Below are 27502 nucleotides of genomic sequence, written 5' to 3' on the forward strand. Positions count from 1 at the left end.
ATTAGTAGGAAGGATAGTAGGATTTGACACCGATCTTCTGTGGAGGTATGGTAGCATTGTGGTATCTCTAGAACGCGCTGCCCGTAGTTCCTAAGATCCGCGCGTGCAAACAAACTCATCAGCTTTAAATAAAGTTCTCTGCAGATCTTCTTTTGAAGTGAAACTTCTTTAGAATTCTTGTGATTTCAAACCTGATGCAACGGAAAAAACGACAGGTAAGAGACACAAATACAAAAATGTGTAGAATGAAGCCGGCCAAAGAATGAGACAGAAATATACATACTATTTTATATTTTATATATATTCATCTCATTCTTTTGTCGATTTACTGAAGTTTCCCTTCCATCGTGTGTGAGTCGCACACACACCTTTCTTTTATTTCATCTTCAATTTAACTCTTCAGTTTTAAGTGAATACACATTCGCATATTTTGTCATTGTATTGGAAAAATTCATTAAAACCATGGTTATTAGTTGTCAAGCCTTAAGTACAGTTCAAAATTTACTAACAATATAACATAAGTTGTGATTCCGAAGCCTTGAGACATGATTGAAATGTTTTTTTTTTCCAACCGGAAGAATATTTTGATTACATGACCCAAGTTGACCCAATTTATTCCGTCGAGCCAAAATTTACCGCCGAGACCGGTGATAGGGTTGCCACCTGATTATTTAATACATTCTGTCACACAGAGGAACATAAAATATAATTTTACATTAATAAAGTTATAAAATGTGGATTCTGTGACCTGTTAGGACCTAGTCGACTATGTACCTCCGATCGCTTCCTTGATACAGTGGTTAACGCGTAAACGTAGAGGGGTGTTTGGGTCGATTCCCGGTGGGGGGTTCACAATTTGATTGTATTATTTGGCTTTTCAAAAGATTGACGTACTTTTTTTTTGGAGAGGAAGTTGTTGTCCTATTTTAAAATTTGCAGTGGTACCTTCCCTACTAGGGACGCCAGTACAATTTTTCGTACAAATGAATTATTGCTTTATTTAGATTATTTATTTAGAGCTTAGTGTGTTGAATAGACATTATTTCAAAAAGAGCAACCCTATCACACGGAAATATAGAAAAAATAAATATAGTGACCTTCGACTTTTTGCTCTGTATGCAAACGAAAAAATCCCGGAATAATTTTTAATAAATTTCGTCAGGATTTCTTACCATTTGTTGCTGATAAAACTGGATTAAGTATATCCAGTTTTATCATCCTGAGGGTCTTCCATATACTCAATGATCTTTGTTAATATTACTCACATGAGTTTGTTTGTTTGGTTGTACGCACTAATCTGAGGAAATAATAATTCGATTTTAGAGATTTTATTTTATTTTATTTTTCATTTTTATTTTTTATTTTAGAATTTCCAACAAAGAATACATATTCTGATACTCTTAATTCTAAAACTGCTTGTATATAATAACAAAATATGGTTCTTTACATAAAGGAAATTACAACAATCACAAATATATTTGCACGGATTATAAAAATATGTAAGATATAGAGATATTTTTGAGTTGGATTCTCAATTTATAAAACACTATAAATATCACGCTATGATTAAGAGAAACGGAGCAGCAATGAAATATGTTGTAAAAAGTGAAAAGCGACATAAAAACGACAACTAATTGGTTGCAAAAACATTTAGCAAGTAATAGCTATATGATATTGCCATAATATCTGGTAATACAGGGAATAAAGGAGTCCATTTACCAACTTGGCAACCAATTGCCATTTTATTTCCAACCTTTCAATAGACTTCAAAACAAGGAGGAAGATCTCAGTTAGGGTCAAGAAGACTGATTACCTTGTCTGGAAAGTAAAGCCTATCCTACTAATATTATAAATGCGAAAGTTTGTAAGGATGTGTGCTTTTGTTACTCTTGCACAAAAAACAACTGCAAAAACTACTGAACCGATTGCAATGATATTTGGTACGTAGATAGCTGGACAACTGGAATAACATATAGGCATCTTTATATCCCGATATTCCTGCGGGATACGGACTTAAGCATTCAAATATCCTATAGACATGACTGAATATGAATAAGATACAGACATTCTATAAGACATTACTAGATTTTAATGTTTATCTTAATGGCTTCACCCAATGGAAGGATGGGCCAATATCCAGTGTGAATGGGAGGATCAAGACTCAAAGCATAGACATTATAGTGACATATAAAATTTGGAACTGGGTGGAGAAATACAGACTCAATTTTGAACCCACTAACAACTAACAGCAGATACTAACAAACAGACGATACAATATTAGTAAAAACCAAATTCTACCATAGATTAAAACCGACTTTCTATATTTAAAGCTGCTATTCACTGCAAGTCCATATTATATTTTTGACATTCTATAACTAATGTAGCCGCAGCAGTGGAAACTTCCCGGCATTATAATATATCCAAATTTCAAATAACAGTAGAATTTTCTTAAAACACCGCCTTAACTGTACATTTCTCGATTGTATTGTATAAATGCATAATTGTTGTACCAAGTGACACTGTTTTCGTCACCGTTAGTAACGGGCAGCCATTTTGAGAAAGTTCGATCGGATACGCGCACCTGCATTATTTTTTTAATATTATTTTTTTATTTATTGATGTATTTTTATTGCATAGCAAGCTTGTTGTAACGTACTTAAAGCAGTCGCAGTCGCTTTGCTGGTACTTTTAAATATTCTTGGCTATTTTTAGGTTTTGTTGTATTGGACAAAGAGTATCTTGTACATTGAGTATACATATAAATAGTGTAATTATGTTCGTAAGTATTTAGCTTAGTATGTTTTTCAGGAAGATATTTTTTATACTTTTATAAAGAAGTCGTGAAAGTGACTAAAATTTGAAAATTTTAGAAAGGATATTTGATCTGTATTTGCATTAATAATATAAATAAATTCAATTACGTTTACATACTGACGTTTCTAGCTATTATACCAAAAATCGATTAAACAGTTTAGGCAAAAAACATAATTTTTCGTTTCTTTTCTTTAAGTCATAATTGGCAAAGGTTACCACGTCCTATAAAGATTTGCAGAGGCCGAACGTCTCTCGCATATGAAGTGCTAATTTTAAAAGATGTGAGAAAAAGCAAGTAATGAGTGATAAAGGAAAGGACCGATTAGGGTAAACAACAGGATGTGGACCTTCAGCTCCACCACTTAACGTAACATGGTATCATTTTCAAGCTACATTCACGCCAATCTTCTGTGGAGGTGTGGAACCTTCCCCGGTGCGAGCTGGCCCATTGCGTAACGATGTTTGCTCGACTCCCACAATAAAAGTTTTCAGGATTTTATTCAAAATGTGTGATCCTCAGTGACTATATAAAATTTAATTGCATACATAAGGAAGGTGATCGCCTAAATAGAATCTGGCTTAGTATGGGGACCATTTATCCTAACTTTGTTGTAATGAATATGCCCAATAAACGAAATAAGTTTTATGAAAACTACTTTTTTTTCCAAATATATATTCCCACTGAAGGGTCACGGGTTTGCTACCAAGTGGTGGCGCTGGCCAAGTGCAGGTTGGCAGATGTCACATGTCGTCGAACTTTTAATTCTTGGACATGCTGGTTTCTTCACGATTGTTTACATCACCGGTTTGTGCTGTGGCAATGTAATCCACATGCGCAGATAAATCGAGAAATCAATTTATTTCTTGCACCCTCGCCTTGTCTCGAACTCCCGACTCATCAAGTCCAACGGCCTCACTTCTGAAACACCACTGCTTTCTTAAAGATACAAAATTAAAATGATAATCTGACTCTTGTACGAGTATCCGAACACAATCAAATCTACTATTCAAACCAAAACAATATGTATCGACGATTTGCGTCAGAGGAGCATTTGAATTATTAAAAATAATTCTCCCTTCGTGATGCGTGGCTGAAGCCATGATTGGGGGTATGCGGTATTTGCAAAATACTATAATATGCCAAATTTAACGACTTGCTGATAAATCCACTGATAGTCTCTTTGACACTTTTTGACGTCTCTAGTTTATATTCTGTATCAACTGTCATCGTAATTAAATATTATATACAATCTTTTTAGTTGGATCAAACTCGAGTCGAGTAGATTATTGTTGGAGTCGAGCACGCTTCGGCACGAATTGGGCCAGGTCGCACCGGGGATTACCACACCCCCACAGAAAACCGGCGTGAAATAATAGCTTGCTATTGTGTTTCGTATGGTGAGTGGAGGAGCCGGAGGCCCATATCCTTTTCCTTACACTTCCCAGTCCTTTCCTTTATTCCTTTCATCAATCCTTTCCTAATCCCTTCCCAATTAAAGTCGGCAATTAATTTGTAGAGGCGTAAGGTCTGCAATAGACCTTACGTCTCTCCAAATGTTTATGGGCGGTGGTATCGCTTACCATCAGGTGATCATCCAGCTCCATTGCCGCCTATGACATAAAAAAATAAAAAATAAAAAATTAAAAGTTTAGGAGTCCATCACGGACAAACAACTTGACACGTAATTTAAATATATTAAGATAAAATGCATCCTGCTTCCCATGGCTGGATTTCGATAATTTTTAATTCAGTATTTCTTACGGACAGCATGGGGATCCTATGAAAGAAAAAACTTAATCTTTCACCAAAAATAATAAAAAAAAAAACAAGAAAATTTGATAGCTAGTCAATGCTTGACAATTTGCGAAAGATATCATAGACTCAACTAACAGTGAAATAAACATACGATTTATTGTTTAAGACTTTATTATTGAAACTTAGTAATCATCCGGATTATACAAAGGAAATTATCATCATCATTCATCAGCCTTTATATTATGTGGGAACATATGGGCTGATGATGATGATGATGATATATTATGTTCCCACTGCAGCGACTCGGGTCTCCCATAAGAGTTCAGACCATCCACCACGCTGGCCAAGTGCTTCGCGGTTGGCAGATATGTATTTAAACTTGATACCTGGACATGCTGGTTTCTTCACGATGTTTTCCATCACCCTTTCCAGCAAAGGTTAAATTTGCAGACAAATTGAAAAATCAATTTATTTTCTAGTGTTTGATTTTACGCGAGTATTATACATTGAGAATTAAAAAACTTTTTAACGGATTTTAAACGCGATTTATTCATTATATTATTAACCCAACGTTTCGAACAATAGATACACGCTCGCTGTAAACTATTCGCGTTTAAAATCCGTTAAAAAGATTTTAATTTCTAAATCAATATATTACTAGCAAGCTCGTCTAGTCTCGAACCCCTGACTATTCGATTGAAGTCCAAGGTCCAATCCACTGGTACACTGCTCATCAAAGAAAATCACCTACTACATATTATTTTCTTTTTATAACCGCCTCTGTAATTTTCATTCTCATTACAAAGAAAAACAAGCCCGTAATTATTAAAAAAACAATAAACAACTCGATGAGATTCTGTAATTACACATGGGGAACAGGGCGATAGGTAAACACTAATTACTGTTTTAAATAACCACATATTATAGGTACATCATTATCTACATTAATTTGTTAGAAATTTATTACCCAACTGAGACAGGAGGGTAATGATTTTCAAGTGTACGTATTTATATATATCCATTTGTTTAGCACACGCTGCAGTCCAAACCGTTGGTCCAATTTTGACATTCGAAGTGTCGTAATAATCTAATTTAGGTTATATTAATTTTAAAAATGGCGCCCGCAAATAAAAACGGATTGTTTTTTACTTTAGTAATATGGATGTCAAATGGTAAATCGGAATAAAACCAATCAATAAAAACAAACTTTTTTGTTTTTATAATAAAAAAATTGTTGAATAATAACATATTATTTAGATAATTATATAATTATATTTAAATAATTAATAGAATTCATTTGAATACAGGTAGGTTTGTATACCTAAATTAATGCATTTTCTGGTACAATTTACTGAGAAATTACGGCAGTTTTAATTTTGACATTTAATATTGCATTTTTATTCAAATCTAGGTGTGTCAATCATAAAAATATAACTAAAACTACATTAAAAAAAAAAAACAGTCTATATACAGCGCATAGAAATCTTCTCCGTCATAAAGCGCTGATTTTTCAATAACTATTTCCCTGTAGTTGTGTTGATAGGATTCCGACTTCCGAAACAGGCAAAATTGAAACCTATTACCATGACTACACTGTCCATCTGTCAGTCCTATACCTCATAAACCGCAATAATTAGTTGACATTATCAGATATGATGTATATCTTTTGATGCTATAATAAAACCTACAACTTCATTTATAAAAAGGTGCGTTCATGACACGCATGCTGGCTAAGAAACAGTGCGTCGATGCTTGCTACCGATTTTTATAGGTTTTTTTACGCTCCGCAGCTCTGTTTGTCTAGACTCCAACGATTATATTAGCTAATACAATAGCGTAGGCTTGTAAACAACTGAATATCGATTTAAAATAGAACAATCTATGGAAATAGATTGAAACACTTTTTGAAATAATGAACTCATTCTTTAAAATAACTAATTTAGAAATTAAAGACTTTTAAACGGATTTTAAACGCGATTTATTCATTTTATTATTAACCCAACCCGACGGTCTACCCGTGACCACGCTCGCTGTAAAGTGTTCGAAACGGTTAATAATATAGTGAATAAATCGCGTTTAAAATCCGTTTAAGTCTTTAATTTCTAAATGTATAACACTCGTAAAATCAAACACAAGAAAATACTATAACTAATTTTGTCAATTACCTAGATGTTCTTCAATCTTATAAAGGGTATACGTAAGGATATTTAATCCTGTCGATCCTTATCAGGATAATAAGATAAAAACAACCATTGTTGTGTTGTAACCCATCCTTACTAAGTGTACGAAGTTCGCCATAAGTCCGTTTCTTGTGATCAAGATCATATAAGGAGCCGATTACATGCAAATATACATGTGAAGCTAATAGGCATATTAATAATAAATTAACTTTAATATTATAAATGCGAAAGTTTGTAAGGATATGTGTTTGTTGTTCTTTCACGCAAAAACTACGAAACCGATTGCAATGAAATTTGGTACGTAGACAGCTGGACAACTGGAATAACGTATAGGCAACTTTTTATCTCGATATTCCTACGGTATACGGACTTACGCGGGTGAAACCGCGGGGCGCAGCTAGTCGATTCATAACAGAGCTAGCATGCACCTTACGTCAGTACATCATTTGTAATTCAAAACAGTCTATCTCACTCCATCGGGACTAATATAACATGGCCGTGAATTTGGGATGTAATAAATCTATATATATAAAATTCTCGTGTCACAGTTTTCGTTGCCATACTCCTCCGAAACGGCTTGACCGATTCCTCTGAAATTTGGTAAGCATATTGGGTAGGTCTGAGAATCGGCCAACATCTATTTTTTATCCCGATATTCCTACGGGATACGGTCTTACGCGGGTGAAACCGCGGGGCGCAGCTAGTTGGAATATATAATATACCCTCTTTTATATAATCTTTACCTGTGCGGACGTCACGATTTAATAGAGAGAGCTGGTGGTTCGCCTGATGGTAAGCGATCACCACCGCCCGTGAAAAGAGCAGAGGTCACTCTCTGCGAATGTGTTGCCCGCTTTTAAGGACTAAAGGATTGGCGACTGGAATGAAAGAATGGACTGGGAAGGGTAAGGAAAAGGATGCAGGCCTCCGCCTCTCGCAAGTATAGCATATATTCCGTCTATAATCCACCGTTTAAAAAGTGAATTCTCGTGTCGTCGTCGTAGTGGGGTATGGGGCGGATGACATACATCTGTTTAATTAATCGATTTTTTTATGGACAAGTAGGTGATCAGCCTTCCGTGTCCTGCCAGACTGAGACATTTTTTGTAAGTCCCCACCGGGAGTCGAACCTGGTTCTACGCTCACGCGTTAACCACTGTACCAAAGGAGGTAAATTCTAAGAATCTATCAAAGATTCTATCATTTATTTCGAAGATTAGGTTTTATTCATGCTGAATCTAACTAAATAGTAACACAATATTTATTTTTGACAATACATAAAACGGAAAATTTTTAAAAATGTTTCTTTTAATAAAATGGAACAGGAAAATCTTAATGTCATGTGTAATGTTTTAATAAATAAATAAATAAATAAAATACAATAGAAATAAGAACCGCCCCCGCTTTTGGGAACATTCATAATTTTGAATTTAAATTAAGAACAACGATTTATAATTTTCTCCTTCAATTATAATATAGCCGTTAAATAAAATAATACAATCTACGATTAGGGGGTAATCTCATTTACTGAAACGTATTTATAATATTTTATCATCTGTAGAAGGCCACGTTATCTGTGACGGTCATCCTACTAATATTATAAATGTGAAAGTTTTAAGGATATGTGTGTTTGTTACACTTTCACACAAAAACTACTGAACCGATTGCAATGAAATTTGGTACGTAGATAACTTGACAACTGGAATAACACATAGGCAACTTTTTATCCCGATATCCCAACAGGATACGGACTTACGCCGGAGAAACCGCGGGGCGCAGCTAGTAGGCTACATCTTACCTCATGTTTACCTGGGTCAAGCTGGGCGGAGCCAGGACGAGCCGCTAGTGCTCATTATTTTTTATCTCGAAGTTTCGAATACTAAATCTGTTTTCGAAATCCGCTTACGTCTTTTATTCATCAATGCATATCTTATAAAGAAAATTCTCGTGTCACAATGTTAGTCTCTATACTCCTCCGAAACGGCTTGACCGATTCCTCTGAAATTTGGTTAGCATATTGGGTAGGTCTGAGAATCGGCTAACATCTATTTTTCATACCACTAAACGATAAGAGTAAGGCAGAACAACGTTTGCCGGGTGCAGCTAGTTATAAAATAATAATAATATAAAATAAATTTATTTCTTATCAAATTACAAGATTTTTCTTAATTATAGACATTTACAGTAAATGTGATAAGTGGCACCCGTTCTAGGCTTACTTCAAAGAACTCGCCTGTATGGATAGGTACCAGCTTCATTCCTTACTACAGTTATATAAGTATGTCTTTAATTAAAATACATCATAATATTTTTAATTTTCTCGATAACTACTAAGATATTACCGCAATGCAATTTATTAAATTCTGTTTAATTTATATATAAAAAATTCTATAACCTCACATTCACTTCTATGCCATTTTTCTAATCTGCAAACTGAATAATGCATCATCATCATCATCAGCCCACATATGTTCCCACTGCTGGGACACAGGCCTCCTATGAGGGTTCAGGCCATAATCCACCACGCTGGCCAAGTGCGGGTTGGCAGATGTCACATGTCGTCGAACTTTTGATTCTTGGACATGCCGGTTTCCTTACGATGTTTTCCTTCACAGTTTTAAGCAGTGGTGATGTTATTCACATGTGCAGATAAATTGAAAAATCAATTCATTTCCTGCACGCTCCGCCCGGTCTCGAACCCTGACTTATCGATTTTGAAGTCCGAGGTTCTCACCACTGAGCCACCACTGCTTTTTTTTATGGAATAATGCATAATACGTATTATTTTTTTTTACTAGCAACCCTCGTAAGCTCTATGTGATAGAGAAATTAAACACCAACCAGCCCTCAAAATTATACAAGGTAATTCAAATATCGAATTTAAAATTTAAATATAAACCGATCCTGAGCTGATATGTCGTCAGTATTAAACCTTATCTTGCAGTGAAAACTTCTATGTTGGGTAAGTTTTTAATTTTATCAGATTTAATCGATTCTACAATTAGCGCTACGTAGTAATAAAAAAAATCGCTCTCTCTGTCTGTATGTCCGTATGTATGCTTGAATCTTTAAAACTACGCAACGGATTTTGATGGGTTTTTTTTAATAGATAGATTGAGTCAAGACGTAGGTTTATGTGTATTATATCTATAAACTATTTGGAAGTTAACGCATGCGAAAGCGACGGGAAGAAGCTAGTCTAATTTATAAAATTCTCGTGTATATACAGTTTTCGTTGCTATACTCCTCCGAAACGGCTTGGCCGATTTTGATGAAATTTTTTGTGCTTATCCGGTATCTATGAGAATCGACCAACATCTATTTTTCATCCCCCTAAATGATAAGAATAAGGCCGAACAGCGTTTGTCGGGTGCAGCTAGTAATATTATAAATGCGTATAAATGTAAAAACAAACAAACGAACTGTCCTTTTACGTCGCAACGGATCGATTTCATGATGCGTAATATGCATCTCCCTTCGACCACGAGGGCGAAACCGCATGTAAAAGCCTATCTTTATATAAAACTAGTCGCTTGTCCCGGCTCCGCCCGGATATCAACAATCCTGTTTTATCCAAGGGAACATTTAATCGGGATAAAAAGTATCCTATCACCCAAGTCAGCTCATACTCTATCCGTATACTAAATTTCCTCGAAATCCGTTCAGCAGCTTCAGCGTGATCGACGGACAAACATCCAAACGAACAAAATTTCATTTATAATATTAGTGTGTTTCTCGTTCGACATCTGCGAAATGCCTTGACCCATTTTGAGTTTGTATATCCGGTAGATCTGAGTATACAGAAACTGTTTTATACCTGCAAGTGCTAGTATGAAATATGAATATATAATAACTAGCTGCGCCCCGCCGTTTCACCCGCGTAAGTCCGTATCCCGTAGGAATATCGAGATAAAAAGTTACCTATGTGTTATTCCAGTTGTTCAGCTATCTACGTACCAAATTTCATTGCAATCGGTTCAGTAGTTTTTGCGTGAAAGAGCAACAAACACACACACATCCTTACAAACTTTCGAATTTTTACCCCGATATTCCTACGGGATACGGACTTACGCGGGTAAAACCGCGGGGCGCAGCTAGTAAAGACATAATGGCGCCTCGTAACAAAACACTATAAAATGAATAAAACGCCTGTCTTTAGCATTCACCGACTGACTATAGACTTCGTAGAAACACTAGGCGTTTTCTTCGAATCTCGCTTCTCAAATATCATGGCATATGATGCCTATGTTATTATTGTTTGGCCTTGTGGCATCAGCGATATATGTAGGCCACGAATGTTCGCATATAATTTAAGTTAAATTGTGTTTTTATAGTTTTATTTGAATCTATACTTATATTATAAAGCTGAAGTTTGTTTGTTTGAACGCATTAATCTCAGGATGGTCCGATTTGACAAATTCTTTCAGTTTTAGATAGCCCATTTATTGACGATGGCTATATATGTGCGGGCGAAGCCGGACCGGTAGCTATAATTGTGATGAGAGTTTTAATGCTATTTGTTAATAACTAACTCTTTTCCCGGTTTCGCCCGGGTTGACTAACGATGAAAATAAATAAACCAATGCTTCGTAAAAATCTATTCTACTAATACTTAAAAGTTTTTAAACGGCGCTGTATTTTTTGATTTATGAAAACTACAAAGGCTTGAATGACACACGCACACATTTATATAACTCTGTCGATACACAGTGCCGCACACACACGTAGACATTACACGGGTGCGTATGACGCTAATAAGAAGTTATCCTAGTAATATTATAAATGCGAAAGTTTGTAAGGATGGGTGTGTGTTTGTTGCTCTTTCACGCAAAAACTACTGAACCGATTGTAATGAAATTTCGTACGTAGATAGCTGGACAATTGGAAAAACATATAGGCAATAACAACATAAGGCTTTTTATCCCGATGTTCCTACGGGATACGGACTACGAATGTGAAAACCCGGGGCGCAGCTAGAATTATATAATTAATGGTTTAATAAGTTTTTAATAAGTGGACAAACATCTTGAAATTATGAAATCAAAACGCAACCATGAAATACTTAGAGGTAAAAACAATTAATATTGTTAAAAAAACTTAAAAAGACTATGTAACGATAGATTCAACTAAGTTGTCTCACTTACTCTTATGTAGATTATACGTAAGGAAATTATCTAATTCCTAATCATGATAATAAGATAAACTCATGAAATTATTGTATTGTCACCGATCCTTGATAAGTGTTAAAAGTTTGAATTAAATCTATCGTTTTAAAGTAACTCAAAATCGAGTCTAAAGTCGTCGGTTACATACAAACATACAGGTAAATTTAATAAAGACGTGTTCAAAGAACGAAATAAAGAAAGGAAAAGAATTATTGAAGACGGAAGCAACTTCGTCTCTTTCATAGTAACCAATGGATAAACAAAATTATTTTTATTATAGTAATGCGGAAACGTGTCTGATTACAGGCGCCATACAATTGTTATGTCTATCACTACATAGTATATAACAAAGTCGCTTTCTATGTGTATGTATGCTTAAACCTTTAAAACTCCGCAACGGATTTTGATGCGGTGTGAATAGAGTAATTCAAGAGGAAGGTTTATACTTATAACTACCTGTCCGCCCCGGCTTCGTCCGTGGTACATATAAAGCCTAAATTCTCCCTCAATACTTTTATTGTAGGGCATCTAAAACTGAAAGAATTCAAAACGGACCAGTAGTTCCTGAGATAAGCACGTTCAAACAAACAAACGAACAAACTCTTCAGCTTTATGATATATAGCTGTCCAGTTGGATATCTCAATTATTGCGATTTGAGTTATATATTTGAGTTTAAATAATATCAAACGAACTGACTAATCCTTCAGCTTTATAGGTATACTGGTTTGGATGTTTCAATAAAGATATGTTACGGAATCCTAATTTTTTCCAAAATAAAATATACCTAGTCTATGTTACTCGTGGATAATGTAGCTTTCGAATGGTGAAAGAATTTTTAAAATCGGTCCAGTAGTTTTTGAGCCTATTCATGACATCCAAACAAACAAACAAAGTTTTCCTCTTTATTGTATTAGTGTAGATAACACTAGCTGCGCCCCGCGGTGTCACCCGCGTTCTCCGTATCCCGTAGGAATATCGGGATAAAAGTTGCCTATATGTTATTCCAATTGTCCAGCTATCTACGTACTAAATTTCATTGCAATCGGTTAAGTAGTTTTTGCATGAAAGAGTAACAAACACACACACACACATTCTTACAAACTTTCGCATTTATAATATTAGTAGGAAGTAGGAATAGGATAGTAGGATAGGATAGAAAGGAAGTAGGATTTGAGATCGTTTTCGAAAATGTCTTTAAACGTCAGCGTTATTTCTGATTTTGCCAGTTTTTAAGTATAGTTAGTAAGTAAGAAGGCTATAGGCTATATATGTACCACGGGCGAAGCCGGGGCGGACCACTAGTATCTAATAACCCTTGACGGATTACGCTTTTACATGCACTCATGTTTTTCAAGACAATGAAAAAATCGCATGTAAAGAATCCGTCACTAATTCTTCACAAATAGTGTTTTGTAGTATGCCTAGCTGGAATATTTATCCAAATTTAATAAACTAAAGGCTAAAACGAAATCCAGGTACTGACATTTCACTGTGAGTGGCATTAAAGAAAGAAAGAAAGAAAGAAAGAAAAACATTTTTTTGACACAGACATACACACACAACAGATCAGACAGAAAAAACAGAAGCATACCCTAAAAAATAATAAGAGGAAAAAAGAAATTTACACTTAACAATGATGTGTGGCTGCGTGTGCCAAAAAGGGATGCCACTCAGGAAACCTGAGGCTTAACGCCTCAGCTCTGATTTTCAGTGGTACCCTTTCGATATCTGGATTGTCAGTAGCTCCGTATTATACTATGTATATATAAATAAAAGAGTAAATAAATACATAGTGGATCACTAATACATATAAATAAATAAAGTCAGATATAGCATGTATACTAAATAGGCTAATATGAATATAATTTATAATGGTTAAAGTTACCATTGTGTGTGTGTGTTACTACTGTTTTACGCCGGTTTTCTGCGAGTGTGGGACTGGCGGTACGATTTGGCCCAATTCGTGCCGCAGCGTGCTCGAATTCCGCATTCAAAACGTCATATAACCTTTGATATTTTTATGAATAAGACTGTAAATGTTCATGTATACATACATACACCTATCATATGATCAAAATTCATACTTTCTACAGTTCAGACGCGACAAACCGACAGGCATATTTTGAATACTGATTTTGATGAGACATGCCCAGTGGCGTAGCTAGGGGGACATGGGCCCTGGTGCATAGGGAAAGCATCGGGCCCTCCTCCTCTCTTTCCGCCTTCCTCCCCTCTTTCAAAGCTGAGGTTAGAGGGCTCCCTAAGCTCCGGGGCCCTGGTACACTGCACCACCTGGCCCTATGATAGCTACGCCACTGGACATGCCTATCTTTTTAACCACCGCAACAAAAGAGGTTTTACTGCACGCGCTTGGGTAACGGATAAATGGTTTTTTGATAAGATTTTTAATCGAATATTAATGATTTAACGGTAATTATCATACTAATATTATAAATGCGAAAGTTTGTAAGGATGTGTGCGTGTGTTTGTTGCTCTTTCACGCAAAAATTACTGAACCGATTGCAATGAAATTTGGTACGTAGACAGTTGGACAACTGGAATAACATATAGGCAACTTTTATTCCGATATTCCTACGGGATACGGAGTTACGCGAGTGAAACCGCGGGGCGCAGTTAGTGAATAATAAACCTAACGTTTAATTGAAGAAATGCTAAATTAAGTAAAGACTTTTCTTTGAAGTAAACTACACACAATACTGTTTATGCGCATAAGAAGAACGATGCCGCGGATAGACAGACAGATAAACAATATACCTGTAAAACTAATTTTACCCTATTTTTCGTAGAGGCTTGGAAATAAACTTAAAACTACTGGATAGGATTTCAACATTATTCCATCAAGGAAGCTTACTGAATACTGACCTATGAATAATAGATTTTAACGCCATTACAATAGACTTTAATATTTATTGTGGAGAAAATCGCAAAGAACCGCTGGTATAAACAAAACTAGAAGCATACTTTAACAATGTTTTCGCCTCATAATTTATTCTCTTAAATTTATTTCAAAGAATTTTCAACTGCATTTAAAAGTATTTGAACTTTGAACTAACATTCATTTATCGCTAATTATTTTCTTACCATCCCAATTGAAACAACTTGTTTTTTTGTAACACTGACATACATAAAATTGTCAATTTGATACATCCAATAATTAATCACATATTATAATTGAAGTATGAGGGTTGAAAATTGATTCGCATGCAATTTTGAAATATCATTATTTGTCCACAGTTATGGCGAACGGAACACACAATATGGCGTCGCATGATATTCAAATCGAGAACGCGCGCGCGAGCCAATGTCAAATTCATAAATGGAACTCGGAGGAGATATTTTTGTTTTTCTTAAATTTGACTTGGACATTAGTGCTGGCCGTTTTTGAAATAACATATAAATATTTGAGTGTTATTCTGTTGTCTGTGATAATGGCCGCTATTTTGTATGGGATTTATAGAGCATATTGGAATCCTGGAGTTGTGATTCGGGTGAGTGATTTTTCTTTTAGAACGTTTATAATTATTTTCAGTTATGTTGGACTTGACTTTATCTTATATAGGTATTACACTTTATGACAATCCTTACGTCCGTAATAATTTAAATATATATTTCGTTTGCTTGATGGTTTTTTTTTATCATTTATAGATAAGTATTAAGTATATAGTATAAAGGAAAGTCGCTTCCCGCGTCTGTGCCTATTTATGCTTAGATCTTAAAAAAACTTAAAAAAATGCATAACGAATTTTGATGGGGTTTTTTTTTAATAGATAGAGTAATTCAAGAGGAAAGTTTATACGTATAATAACATCTATTAAACTATTCCGAATATAACGCGTGCGAAGCCGCGGTCAAAAGCTAATTATATATTATACAAAAATGGCGGTATTAACGAATAAATGTGTGAGTCTACTCAATCGAGGTCCCAAAAGTGAAGAAGGTTCTCAATTGAACTCTTTTTCCGGCTTTATTACATAATTATCTCGCGTTATCTCGACAATAATACGGGTTTTCAACCAATTTACGTGACTTTCATTTTGTTTGATTAAAAACTAGTCGTTTGGTCCCAGGTCTTAGAATTTTAGGTGATACCTCCCCCCTAGGGAAGTCATTATCTTTTTTGTAGAAAATAATTATTTTATAGACGTATGCTGTATATGATATACATATAGCTGTAACCACAGATTAAAAACAATTCTTATTCTTTGTGAATGAACCATTACATTTACATTATGAATTATTAACAATTGTTTTTTTTCAGGAATTAACAGACATAGGGTTTAGCCATATACCATACATTAAAGGGGTAGATAGAGATCTGCATATAACCAGGTCTCAAGCAAACAGACCCCTAGGTCATAAAATACCCCCACCATATCCAAATGGCTGGTACGCGCTGGTTGAGGGGAGGGATTTAAAGATCGGAGGGGTTACTTCTATAGATGCTTTAGGTAAGAACAGAATAATAAGCACAAGTAGCAAAGTTCTAATTTGCTGGTAAAAATTAATATTGTCTATGTATAGAGGTGAGTATAGACAACTAAAAAAGATAAAGAAAAGAACTAAAGATAAAGAACATAAACAAAGAAACGTCAAAACAAAATGTTCATAACTTCAATGCCTGTACCATAAACATGCAATGACAGCAGTTGTCACTGTCAAAGACGTCATTGACAGAAATATTGGCCAGCAGCGTTCGGAAACTTACGATAATTGTAATCGAATACATATGATAATTTTGTGCCTACGTACATTGTATTTTAAATTCTCTCAGTACAACCGGTTGCCTGGAAGAAATCGCTATTTAGCGATAAGAGCGCCACTTGTGATAATGTACCTTAGGTTAAGTCTCAATTTGTAATTATTTCAATACAATAAAGCATAAATAAATAAATGTACAATAGGCTATTATTATTGTACGTAGATTATACAATAATTTGAAAGAAAGAAAGAAAGAAAATACATTTATTTATATAAGGTAAAACAAAAAAATATAAAAAAAATGAAAAAAATTCTATAATGATTCGAAATTTTCTATCATTCCACTCATGCGCTAATCGCAGAAACATGATGTTTTGTCCAATAAAGTCTTAATAAAATACCGGGAAATACAAGTTCTCTATTCCTATTGGTTCTTAGAATCCGCTTTGATAATTAACACCACTGCCGAGACTGTAAGTTTATCCAGCGCCCGCTGTACACGCTTTCTTATAGATTAGCATCTAGTAATGCGAACAAGAGAACATAAATCGCTTATTTCCACACTTTATATATATCTTATATTTTGTGTAGAAAAGAAAATTCTTTCAATTTTCATATCACTTCCCTTTCATATCTATCCTATTAATATTATAAATGCGAAAGTTTGTAAGTATGGATGTATGGATGTTTGTTACTCTTTCACGTAAAAACTACTGAACCAATTGCCATGACATTTGGTACGTAGACAGCTGGATAACTGGAATAACATATAGGCAACTTTTTATTCCGATATTCCTACGGGATACGGACTTACGCGAGTGAAACCGCGGGGCACAGCTAGTTTCTTATAAATACGAAATTATGACGTCTCACATACTGAATTTGCATGGGAAATTTTAACAGTAAAATTTTGTTAGATTGAATTTTAAGCTTGGCGCGTTTATAAAACTTTCTAGCTGCGCCCCGCGGTTTCACCCGCGTAAGTCCGTATCCCGTAGGAATATCGGGATAAAAAGTTGCCTATATGTTATTCTAGTTGTTCAGCTATCTACATACAAAATTTCATTGCAATCGCTTCAGTAGTTTTTGCGTGAAAGAGCAACAAACGCACACACATCCTTACAAACATTCGCATTTATAATATTAGTAGGATAGTGGAAAGGGAATCGGTAGCATGCGTAAAACATTTGTGTTTCAGTCATAGTTTATACACTCACATACGTTTCAATGTTCTGTTGATTTGAAAGCTGTATCTTAAAAGAGATAAACTATAGATCTCTTGCCTATATATCAATGTTATACATTTTTTATTTAATTTTATTTATTTATTGATAATAATATATAATTTACTAGCTGCACCCGGCAAACGCTGTTCTGCCTTACTCTTATCATTTAGGGGTATGAAAAATAGATGTTAACCGATTCTCAGACCTACCCAATATGCTTACCAAATTTCAGAGGAATCGGTCAAGCCGTTTCGGAGGAGTATAGAGACTAACATTGTGACACGAGAATTTTATATATAAGATGAAGATCCATAAATAATGCAGACATAAACTTATTCAAGTGTCTCCGTGCACCAACGTGTGCCAACAACTATGTTTTTAGCTTTAACTTTTAATGCGGGTAGATATAGACTTTTAGTGAGAAGCGACATGGAGCGACGGTGACCTTGCTGGCCATGAATATATAATGTATTGGAATGATATATGACTTATTTATTTACAATAGACATTATCCTAAAGATAATTTCAATCCATGTACGATAATTTTAAATCCCTCGTACGATAAACAGCCCGTTTATGGTTGCTAACGCTGTTGACCTGACAAGAGCTTTCAAATAAAAAGAAAAGAGGTAACAAACATAAAAAGGGTGCGTGTGCGATTCACACACGATAGAAGTGAAATTTCAGTAAATCGACAAAAGAAAGAGATGAATACATATAAAATAGTATGTATATTTCTGTCTCATTCTTTGCCGGCTTCATTCTACACATTTTTGTATTTGTGTCTCTTACCTGTCGTTGTATCCGTTGTATCACTTTTGAAATCACAACGATTCTGAAGAAATTTCATTTCAAAAGTATAGTCGAATTAAAATCTTCCTCCAATTAATATGTTGTTTGAAAATGAATATAAATTTTCGCAAATTAAAAACAAGAATTCCCTTTACAGGGCAAACATTTTGCGTCTACCGCGGCGAAGATGGTGTTGCCAGAGCTGTGGATGGATATTGTCCCCATTTAGGAGCAAATTTGGGCATCGGTGGGGCCGTTAAGGGCAACTGCATAGAATGCCCCTTTCACCACTGGAGGTTCGGGGAAGATGGGGCATGCTCTTATATACCTGATATAAAAAATAGTAAGTATTTTTATAAATAACTAGCTGCGCCCCGCGGTTTTACCCGCTTAAGTCCGTATCCCGTAGGAATATCGGGATTAAAAGTTGCCTATATGTTATTCCAGTTATCCAGCTACCTATACCAAATTTCATTGCAATTGGTTGAGTAGATTTTGCGTGAAAGAGCAACAAACACACACACACACATCCTTACAAACTTTCGCATTTATAATATTAGTATGAAGTATGATATGATAGAAAATTTTTAATACTTTTTCATGTCATGTAAGAAAAGTACTTTAAATGCGAAGGTAGAACAATTTACTGAAAGGAATCCTTTATTTTAAAAAGGAAACAGTTTTATTATAATAATTGCATTTAAAGATTTTCGAAAATCAATTAACGCGACCACGGAACAGAAATAGTCAAATATAAAAAAAAATAAACACTGTATATAAAAGTATTATGCCAAAGGGTGTTTGTTTGTCTTTTTTTCACGTCGAAACGGAGTGATTCACCGAATGATTTTTGTGTCTGTATACAGCCCTACAATACAGAGATGTAGACAGTGATGTAGGCAATCTTTTGCCGCAATCAAAACTCTTCTTCATGGAAATTTCCTTTGCCTACGTGGACCAAGGCCCTCCTCACTTCAGCCTATTAAGGCTGATTAAGAAAGGCCAACAAAGCACTTGTAACACCTCTAGTGTTGCAAGTGTTTATGAGCGGTGGTGACCCACTTAACAACAGGTGGCCCACCAGCTCCATTGCTTGCTTTGCCATAAAAAAAAATCCACTGCTGGACGTAGGCCCGCCAGGCACGCCAGTTGCCTCTTTCATACCTTTCATAATATCCTATTCATTACAATAAACCATGTTTCCAGTACCCAAAGGTATATCAATAAAAACCTGGCAGACCATGGAAACTGATGGAGCGGTATGGGTCTGGTATGACGCGGAGGGGCGGCCCCCGCTATGGACGGTTCCTGAGCTCGAGGAGACCAAATCGTGGGGGTATAGGGGCAGGAATGAGTTTCTTATTAGTGCTCACATACGAGTGAGTATTGATTGATTGAGTCTAGTCTCGTGGTATGTTTTATATGGTGTTTTTTTATGTCATAGCGGGCAACTAAGCTGGTGATTGTTCTGATGGTAAGCGATCAACACCGCCCATGAACATTTGCAGAGATAGTGCCTCTGCGAATGCACTGCACGCTTTGTAAGGAATAAGGAAGGGGTTGACGAGGGAAAGGAAGGAATGGGCTGGGAAGGGTGATGAAAAACGGGCCTCTGGCTCCCCCAGATAGGCTCGAAACACAGCAGCATGGTACTATTTCACGCCGGTCTTCTGTGGGGGTGTGGTACTTCCCCAGTGCGAGCTGGCCTAATCCGTGCCATAGCGTCATTCGACTCCCACATTAAAATGTTTTAAATATTAACAAACATAACGCGAAGGTGACTGAGACTGATCTATCAACGTATAGCCCAAACTACTGGACCGTTCGGGATGAATTTGGCAAGCAGATAGCCACTGTTATGTAGACTCAGAAAGGATTTTAATAATCCCCAAGGTGATATAATAGAAGATTAAAGTTACACCATGAAAATTTATTTTGACAACGTGGACGAAGCTGTGAGAAACAGCTAGTTAATAACGTGATCTGATCGTTGGAAGGCTTAAACCAACTTCATTGATGAAATTAGTATTATTTATTTCAAAAATGGAATCAAAAAATTGTCTCTCTCGCTCTTGTACAGAGTATACATGAGGAAATTATTTTATCAAGATAGGATAATAAGAACTCATGAAATTATTGTATTGTTACCGATCTGTCCGTTTAAAGTGGTCCGTCAAAAGCGAGTCTAAAGGCGTCGGTTATACACAAACATAGAAAAGTCGATTTGCGAAATGTCATTTTTGTGAATTACGTTATTACTTATATCATTAACTGAGAGGTTATCGTGGAATCATAAAGCAATACTAATTCCAGTGTAAGATGGCGCTAGACGACAATACATATAACTTTGTCATGTTTCCACACTGGAATCTATACTGCTTTAAGACGTTACGGTGCCCCTTTAGCCTTGTTATTATTATCATCATCATCATCAGCACATATATGTTCCCACTGCTGGGACACAGGCCTCGTATGAGGGTTCAGGCCATAATCCACCACGCTAGCGAAGTGCGGGTTGGCAGATGTCACATGTCGTCGAACTTTTGATTCTCGGACACGCCGGTTTCCTCACGATGTTTTCCTTCACCGTTTTAAGCAATGGTGATGTTATTCACATGTGCAGATAAATTGAAAATCAATTTATTTTCTGCACGCTCGCCCGGTATCGAACCCCGACTTATCGATTTTGAAGTCCGAGTTTCTCACCACTGAGCCACCACTGCTTTTTTATGTTATTATTATATTAATATTCTTTCACAGGACATTCCCGAAAATGCATCAGACGCTGCACACCTCAACTCCATCCATAAACTCTCATTCATGACGGACATTGGCGGGAAAATGCCGTTTCTAAATAATATAGTTGGTAAGTAATTACAACCGACTTCAATAAAAGGAGGTGGTATTTTGTTGTGTTTGATTTTACGCGAGTATTATACATTTAGGAATTAAAAACTTTTTAACGGATTTTATACGGGATTTATTCATTATATTATTAACCCGACGTTTCGAACACTTTACAGCGAGCGTGGACACTGAATATAATGAATAAATCCCGTTTAAAATCCGTTAAAAAGTTTTTAATTCCTGAAAGGAGGAGGTTCAAAATTCGGTTGTATTTTTTTCGTTTGTCAAAACATTCATCTGGGTGAAGCGATTTTTTGAACCTTTTTTTTATTTGTGAGTTGGTGCGTGTTGTTTGATTCGTATGGCGCCATTTCAATTTGGTTATGTAGTTCAGACATTTTGAAAGCGGTATCGTTATTTGCTTAAAATATTTATGTATAGAACCATTTCACTTTATTGTCTTTCAACCGCACTCCACTGCATGTGTCGCTATGGACCCAGATTCCACAAGCCCACATTAAAGAGACACGTTGCATCACGTTGCATGACGTTAATTTTTTCTATTGTTATGTATGTATGTGTGTTTGTGTGTGTTAAAATAAAGTGATCTTTCTTTCTTTCTTTCTTTCTTTCTTTCTTTCTTAATCCAGACTAATTCGTAAAATAGGAGTAGCAACTACCAGCAGTAACGCTAGTTGTAACAGTAGTAACAGCGGTAGCAGTAGCATCAATTGTATAGAAGTAGCATTACCAGTAGAGTCAAACGATGTGAGAGTAGCAAATGCCTATTACTTCGAACTACTTGTATGAAATAGCAAGCAGAAGCAACAGTAGTAATCAACGTGAACCAACGTTTTAGAATGAAAAATTAAACCTTTTCTTACATACTTCATCATCAGCCTATACATGTTCCCACTGCTGGGACGCAGGCCTCCTGTTAGGGTTCAGGCCATAATCCACCACGCTGGCCAAGTGCGGGTTGGCAGATGTCACATGTCGTCGAACTTTTGATTCTTGGACATGCCGGTTTCCTCACGATGTTTTCCTTCACCGTTTCGAGCAGTGGTGATGTTATCTACATGCGCAGATAAATTGAAAAATCAATTTATTTCCTGCACGCTCGCCCGGTCTCGAACCCGGACTTATCGATTTTGAAGTCCGAGGTTCTCACCACTGAGCCACCACTGCTTTTTACTAACTTTGCTTACAATCATACTTATACAAATTACCCTTTCCCCTTAAAAAAGCGACAACACAATTACAGAAGGTCTGCCTCTGCAAATGTTCATGGGCGGCGGTGATCGCTTACCATCAGGCGAACCACCAGCTCAGTTGTCCACTATACCATACCAAATATGTTAGTGAACTAAGATAATTATACTATTTCAACTCACAATACGCCTATTATGGAACCTTATGGATATCTAAGCCCAATATCCTTCCTACTAATCCTATCCTACTAGTCCTACTAATATTATAAATGCGAAAGTTTGTAAGGATGTGTGTGTGTGTTTGTTGCTCTTTCACGCGAAAACCACAGAACTGATTGCAATGAAATTTGGTACGTAGATAGCTGGACAACTGGAATAACATATAGGCATTTTTTTTATCCCGATATTCCTACGGGATACGGACTTACGCGGGTGAAATCGCGGGGCGCAGCTGGTCGAACCTAAATGATTCGTATCTTTAACTTATTACTTCCATTCAGGTCATCACATCTGGCGGACAGAATGGATGAAGTCAGATGACCCACATGTAGCTGAAATGAAGATCGATCAGAGCTACATCATCATGAACTACAATGTATTCCCGTTCAATATTTCCGTGAAACAGGTGAGTTTTAGGGCTTCCTACCCTGTTACTAGGACCTAGATGTCCGTCTGCCTGTCATCCGGTTGGATCTCATGAACAGCGATAGTAAGACAGTTGAGATTTTCAGACATTATGTGTTCCTCTTACGTATACCCCACAGCTTACTACTAAAACAGTTAAAATACTTTAAGTTAAAACCTCCTGTTACAGGGTTTTCTTAAACTACCTCTTACTAAGTTCCTACTACACCATATTTATCATTTATCAAAATTGGAAATGAAATAAGCTGATTCTATTTTACCTTTATTATTTATTCTGTTGCCGCCATAGCAAATAATGTAATAATTTCGACGACATGTGACATCTGCCAACCCGCACTTGGCCAGCGTGGTGGATTATGGCCTGATCCCTCATGGGAGGCCTGTGTCCCAGCAGTGGGAACATATATGGGCTGATGATGATAGCAAATAATAAAAAACATGGAGAGGAAGGCACGGGTACAATAAAATGGTGACTTTTTGCTTCTCTAGCTTATTTGTCCCTTAATGTCGCGATTCCGACTAGCACTTGACCGATACTATTAATTATTATACTAATTTCGATAACTGAACTGTGATTTTTGGAAATAATAGAAATATTAACATTTGCCCATTAAACTTATGAGCAGAAGGTGTAAGATTATGTGGTATTACATAACTAGACGCTCGTCCCGGCTCCGTCCGGATATCAATATTCCTGTATCCCAAGGGAGCATTACATAGAGATAAAAAGTAGTAAGCTGTCATACCCTGTCTGTGTACCGAATTTCATCAAAATCAGTTCTAAAGTTTCAGCGTGATTGACGGACAATCATCCAAACAAACAAACAACCATTTACAATATTAGTAGTAATGTGATTAGTGTGATATACCTATCTAACATGATTTAAATTTAAATTTAAAGAAATCCACGCAAAGTGTCCGTCCAAATTGTTCCTAGAATATGTACCTAGTACCTGGATGACCGATTTTTTTTTCTTTTGTATAAATTGTGTTTTTTGGAAATTATATTTAAGTATTATTATTCGGCAATAGATGTCAGAAAGAGTCATAATAAATAGGGACTAACTTGGGACTGGGTAAGTTTAAGTCAATAAAACACGAATTTGACATTTTCTAAAAAAGATTCCTAGCTAGATGGATTTATCGCCCCCGAAACCCCCTATACTAAATTTCATGAAAATCGTTGGAGCCGATTCCGAGATTCCCATTATATATATACATATTGTATTATATACATATATATTGTATACAAGAATTGCTCGTTTAAAGATATAAGATATTTAAACCTTTTAAATTTTATACCCCCAGATCGGATTTTTTGTACCTTCTTTTTTATTTTGCCCCCAGATTGGCCCCGCCCACGTCCGTCTTCACTTCAACTCGATCTTCGGCTCCACCGTAGTGGTACAGTCAGTCACACCGATAGGCCCAATGCTGCAGAAGGTGGTTCACAGGATATACTCGCCAGCTCGGAACGCTTTGTTCGGCGCGGTTCTTGTATTGGCGGAGGCTTACCAGGTGCGAATACAGCTAGTTATTACTTGTTATGTATTTTATTAGTACAGAATACAAAACACTTTTTGCAAAATATTTTGCGATGTGAAATGAACCTTATGTTGTTTGTAACAACGCTCATAGTCGCTTAAACGTCGTTTGTTATTCGCTAGAAAGACAAGATGTTTAATTTTTAGTTTTATAGCATTGAAATGCTTTATAAATGAGAAATTTTGAAAGAATAGAAAAAAGAAATTCTCATTTATAAAGCATTTCAATGCTATAAAACTAAAAATTAAACATCTTGTCTTTCTATCTATCATTAAATGAGAAATTTTGAAAGAATAGAAAAAAAAAAATTCTCATTTATAAAGCATTTCAATGCTATAAAACTAAAAATTAAATTTAACAAAGGCCGCGTTCCATCGATACAATATTGTAATCATTGAAATAATGTTTCGTATTGGTTGTGATGGTTCTTAATCATCTCAATAGATGGCGTGGGGTGCCCCTTAGGCACATGAAACCGAAAGAGTAGATAGAATTCGATTACTGTGGCAGGATCACGGGTGGCCGAGAGGCTAGGCGTTGCTACGGTTAGGCAAAAAACGCAGGTTCGAATCCTGCCTCGTGATCAAATTTTTTCTATTCTTTCAAAATTTCTCAAGACAAGATGTGCCTACATATACCGGTTCTTTATCTAGTTATGTTATTTGTTTGTTTGTTTATTGTTGTTACTTCTAGCAAGCGCGTAAATAATTCCCAGACGTTTGTGACGCGTGTAACCTTTGGTAAGAGAATGGGATGTTGGAAAGTTATTTTTATGCTCTGTTACACGATTCAGAGAAATAAGTTTTTTTTTTATCATATATATTATTTGTATAATTCTTATAAAATTTTTGTAATGTTTAAGAACGTATTTATAAGAATACAATTGGGAGAAGCCTCTGGCTCCTGAGACACAGTGTTACACTAGATCAGGAGCCTAAGGATTCATATACATGCAGATGTAACGTTTTTATCCAAATAAAAAAAAATACATATTTTTAAGTCACATCATGGGCAATTCCTATCGCATTATTCATCTAAATAGCATTTAGTAGGCAGCCGAGCTCGCTTCGGCACGAATTAGGCTATTTGTAGAGGCGTTACGCCCCTCCAAAATGTTCATGGCTGCTGGAAGCGCTTACCATCATCTTTTGCATAATCATTCGCAGTTCGAGCGCGACGTGGTGATATGGAACAACAAGAGGCACGTGAGCGCGCCGCCCTACGTGAAGGCGGACAAGTCGATCCGCGCCTTCCGCGACTGGTTCGCGCAGTTCTACAGCGCCGCCAGCGTCTCCATGCGCGACGCGACGGCGCGCCCGCTCGACTGGTGACGCTGTTTGTCGGTTGCCATGGCAACGCGGGATACGTCCCGCCGTCGCATTGTGAACGCCGTATAAACCAACGCGCGTGTCTGTTATCTGTCGTCAAATCGTGATTCGCAATATTAAGTAATTCGAATAAATTTAAATCACTACATTGTTTTACAATGTCACTTTCTCTGTCCCATTGTCGCTATGTATGCTTAAATCTTTACAACTACGCAACGGATTTTGATGCGGTTTTTTTAACAGATAGAATGATTCATAAGGAAGGTTTTTATATATAATACAATCTATTAAACTACTACGACTTAATATAACGAGGGTGAAGCCGCGGGCAAAAGAAAAATGATTTATTTAAATAACTTTTTACATAATTTTTCGATTGACCATAATGCGAATTCATCTCAGTTATGTGTTATATCTAGAAATTACTTTACCAAACGTCGGTGACGTATAGGGTGCGAGGCGACTGCGCCGGGCTCCAGTTTCTATGTAATTTTTACTTAAACCGAATCTAACCTAACCCTTTATTGAATGTCCATTTCACAATTCACCGGTTTCACATCGATAGATTTACTGAGAAATAATTTATTAAATTGTAAATCACAATTTGTCGACAGATTACAATCTAGAAATTAAAGACTTTTAAACGGATTTTAAAAGCGATTTATTCATTATATTATTAAACCGACGTTTCGGACACTCTACAGCGAGCGCGGTCACGGGGAGACTTGAGTCCTTTTAAGTCTTTAATTTCTAAATGTATAATACTCGCGTAAATACAAACATAAGAAAATACTAGACTATAATCTCGCAGGAATCTATCTAGCGAGCTTGTAAGCTAACATTGTTTACAATTTCACGGTAACATAGATAAGTGGAAACTTTGGTGACGTAGAAAATGTTTAACGTAATGTGATAGGGGAGTTTTATTTATATAGATATGGCAATAACTTGTGATTGCCAGTATGAAGTTTTTAAAAGGTAGGGAAACATTTTTATACAAATAATAATCGTGTACAATCAGAGAATCGGCGCTTATCTATATAAAATACTAACTGCGCCCCGCGGTTTCACCCGTGTACGTCCGTATCCCGTAGGAATATCGGGATAAAAAGTTGCCTATATCTTATTCCAGTTGTCCAGCTGTTTACGTATCAAATTTCATTGCAGTCGGTTGAGCAGTTTTTGCTTGAAAGAACAAAAAACACACACCCATCAATTGCAACAAATTTGTTGAAATATGAGAATTATGTTGTATTTATCTAACTGATAACCG

The 27502-nt window shown here is 36.1% G+C and overlaps 1 protein-coding gene across 1 annotated transcript; it reads left to right on the forward strand.

Annotated features, from left to right (window-relative positions):
- Positions 1 to 15244: 15244 nt before the first annotated feature.
- On the forward strand, positions 15245 to 26234 carry LOC119838565 (cholesterol 7-desaturase nvd-like). The gene is made up of 8 exons (XM_038364550.1): positions 15245 to 15425; positions 16196 to 16385; positions 18811 to 18996; positions 19860 to 20032; positions 21414 to 21519; positions 23212 to 23336; positions 24704 to 24874; positions 26068 to 26234. The coding sequence occupies exons 1-8, from the start codon at positions 15366 to 15368 to the stop codon at positions 26230 to 26232; spliced, it is 1176 nt and encodes a 391-aa protein (XP_038220478.1). The 5' UTR covers positions 15245 to 15365; the 3' UTR covers positions 26233 to 26234.
- The last annotated feature ends 1268 nt before the right edge of the window (positions 26235 to 27502 follow it).

This window comes from Zerene cesonia, unplaced genomic scaffold (assembly GCF_012273895.1).
Source record: "Zerene cesonia ecotype Mississippi unplaced genomic scaffold, Zerene_cesonia_1.1 Zces_u003, whole genome shotgun sequence".
Lineage (NCBI taxonomy): Eukaryota > Metazoa > Arthropoda > Insecta > Lepidoptera > Pieridae > Zerene > Zerene cesonia.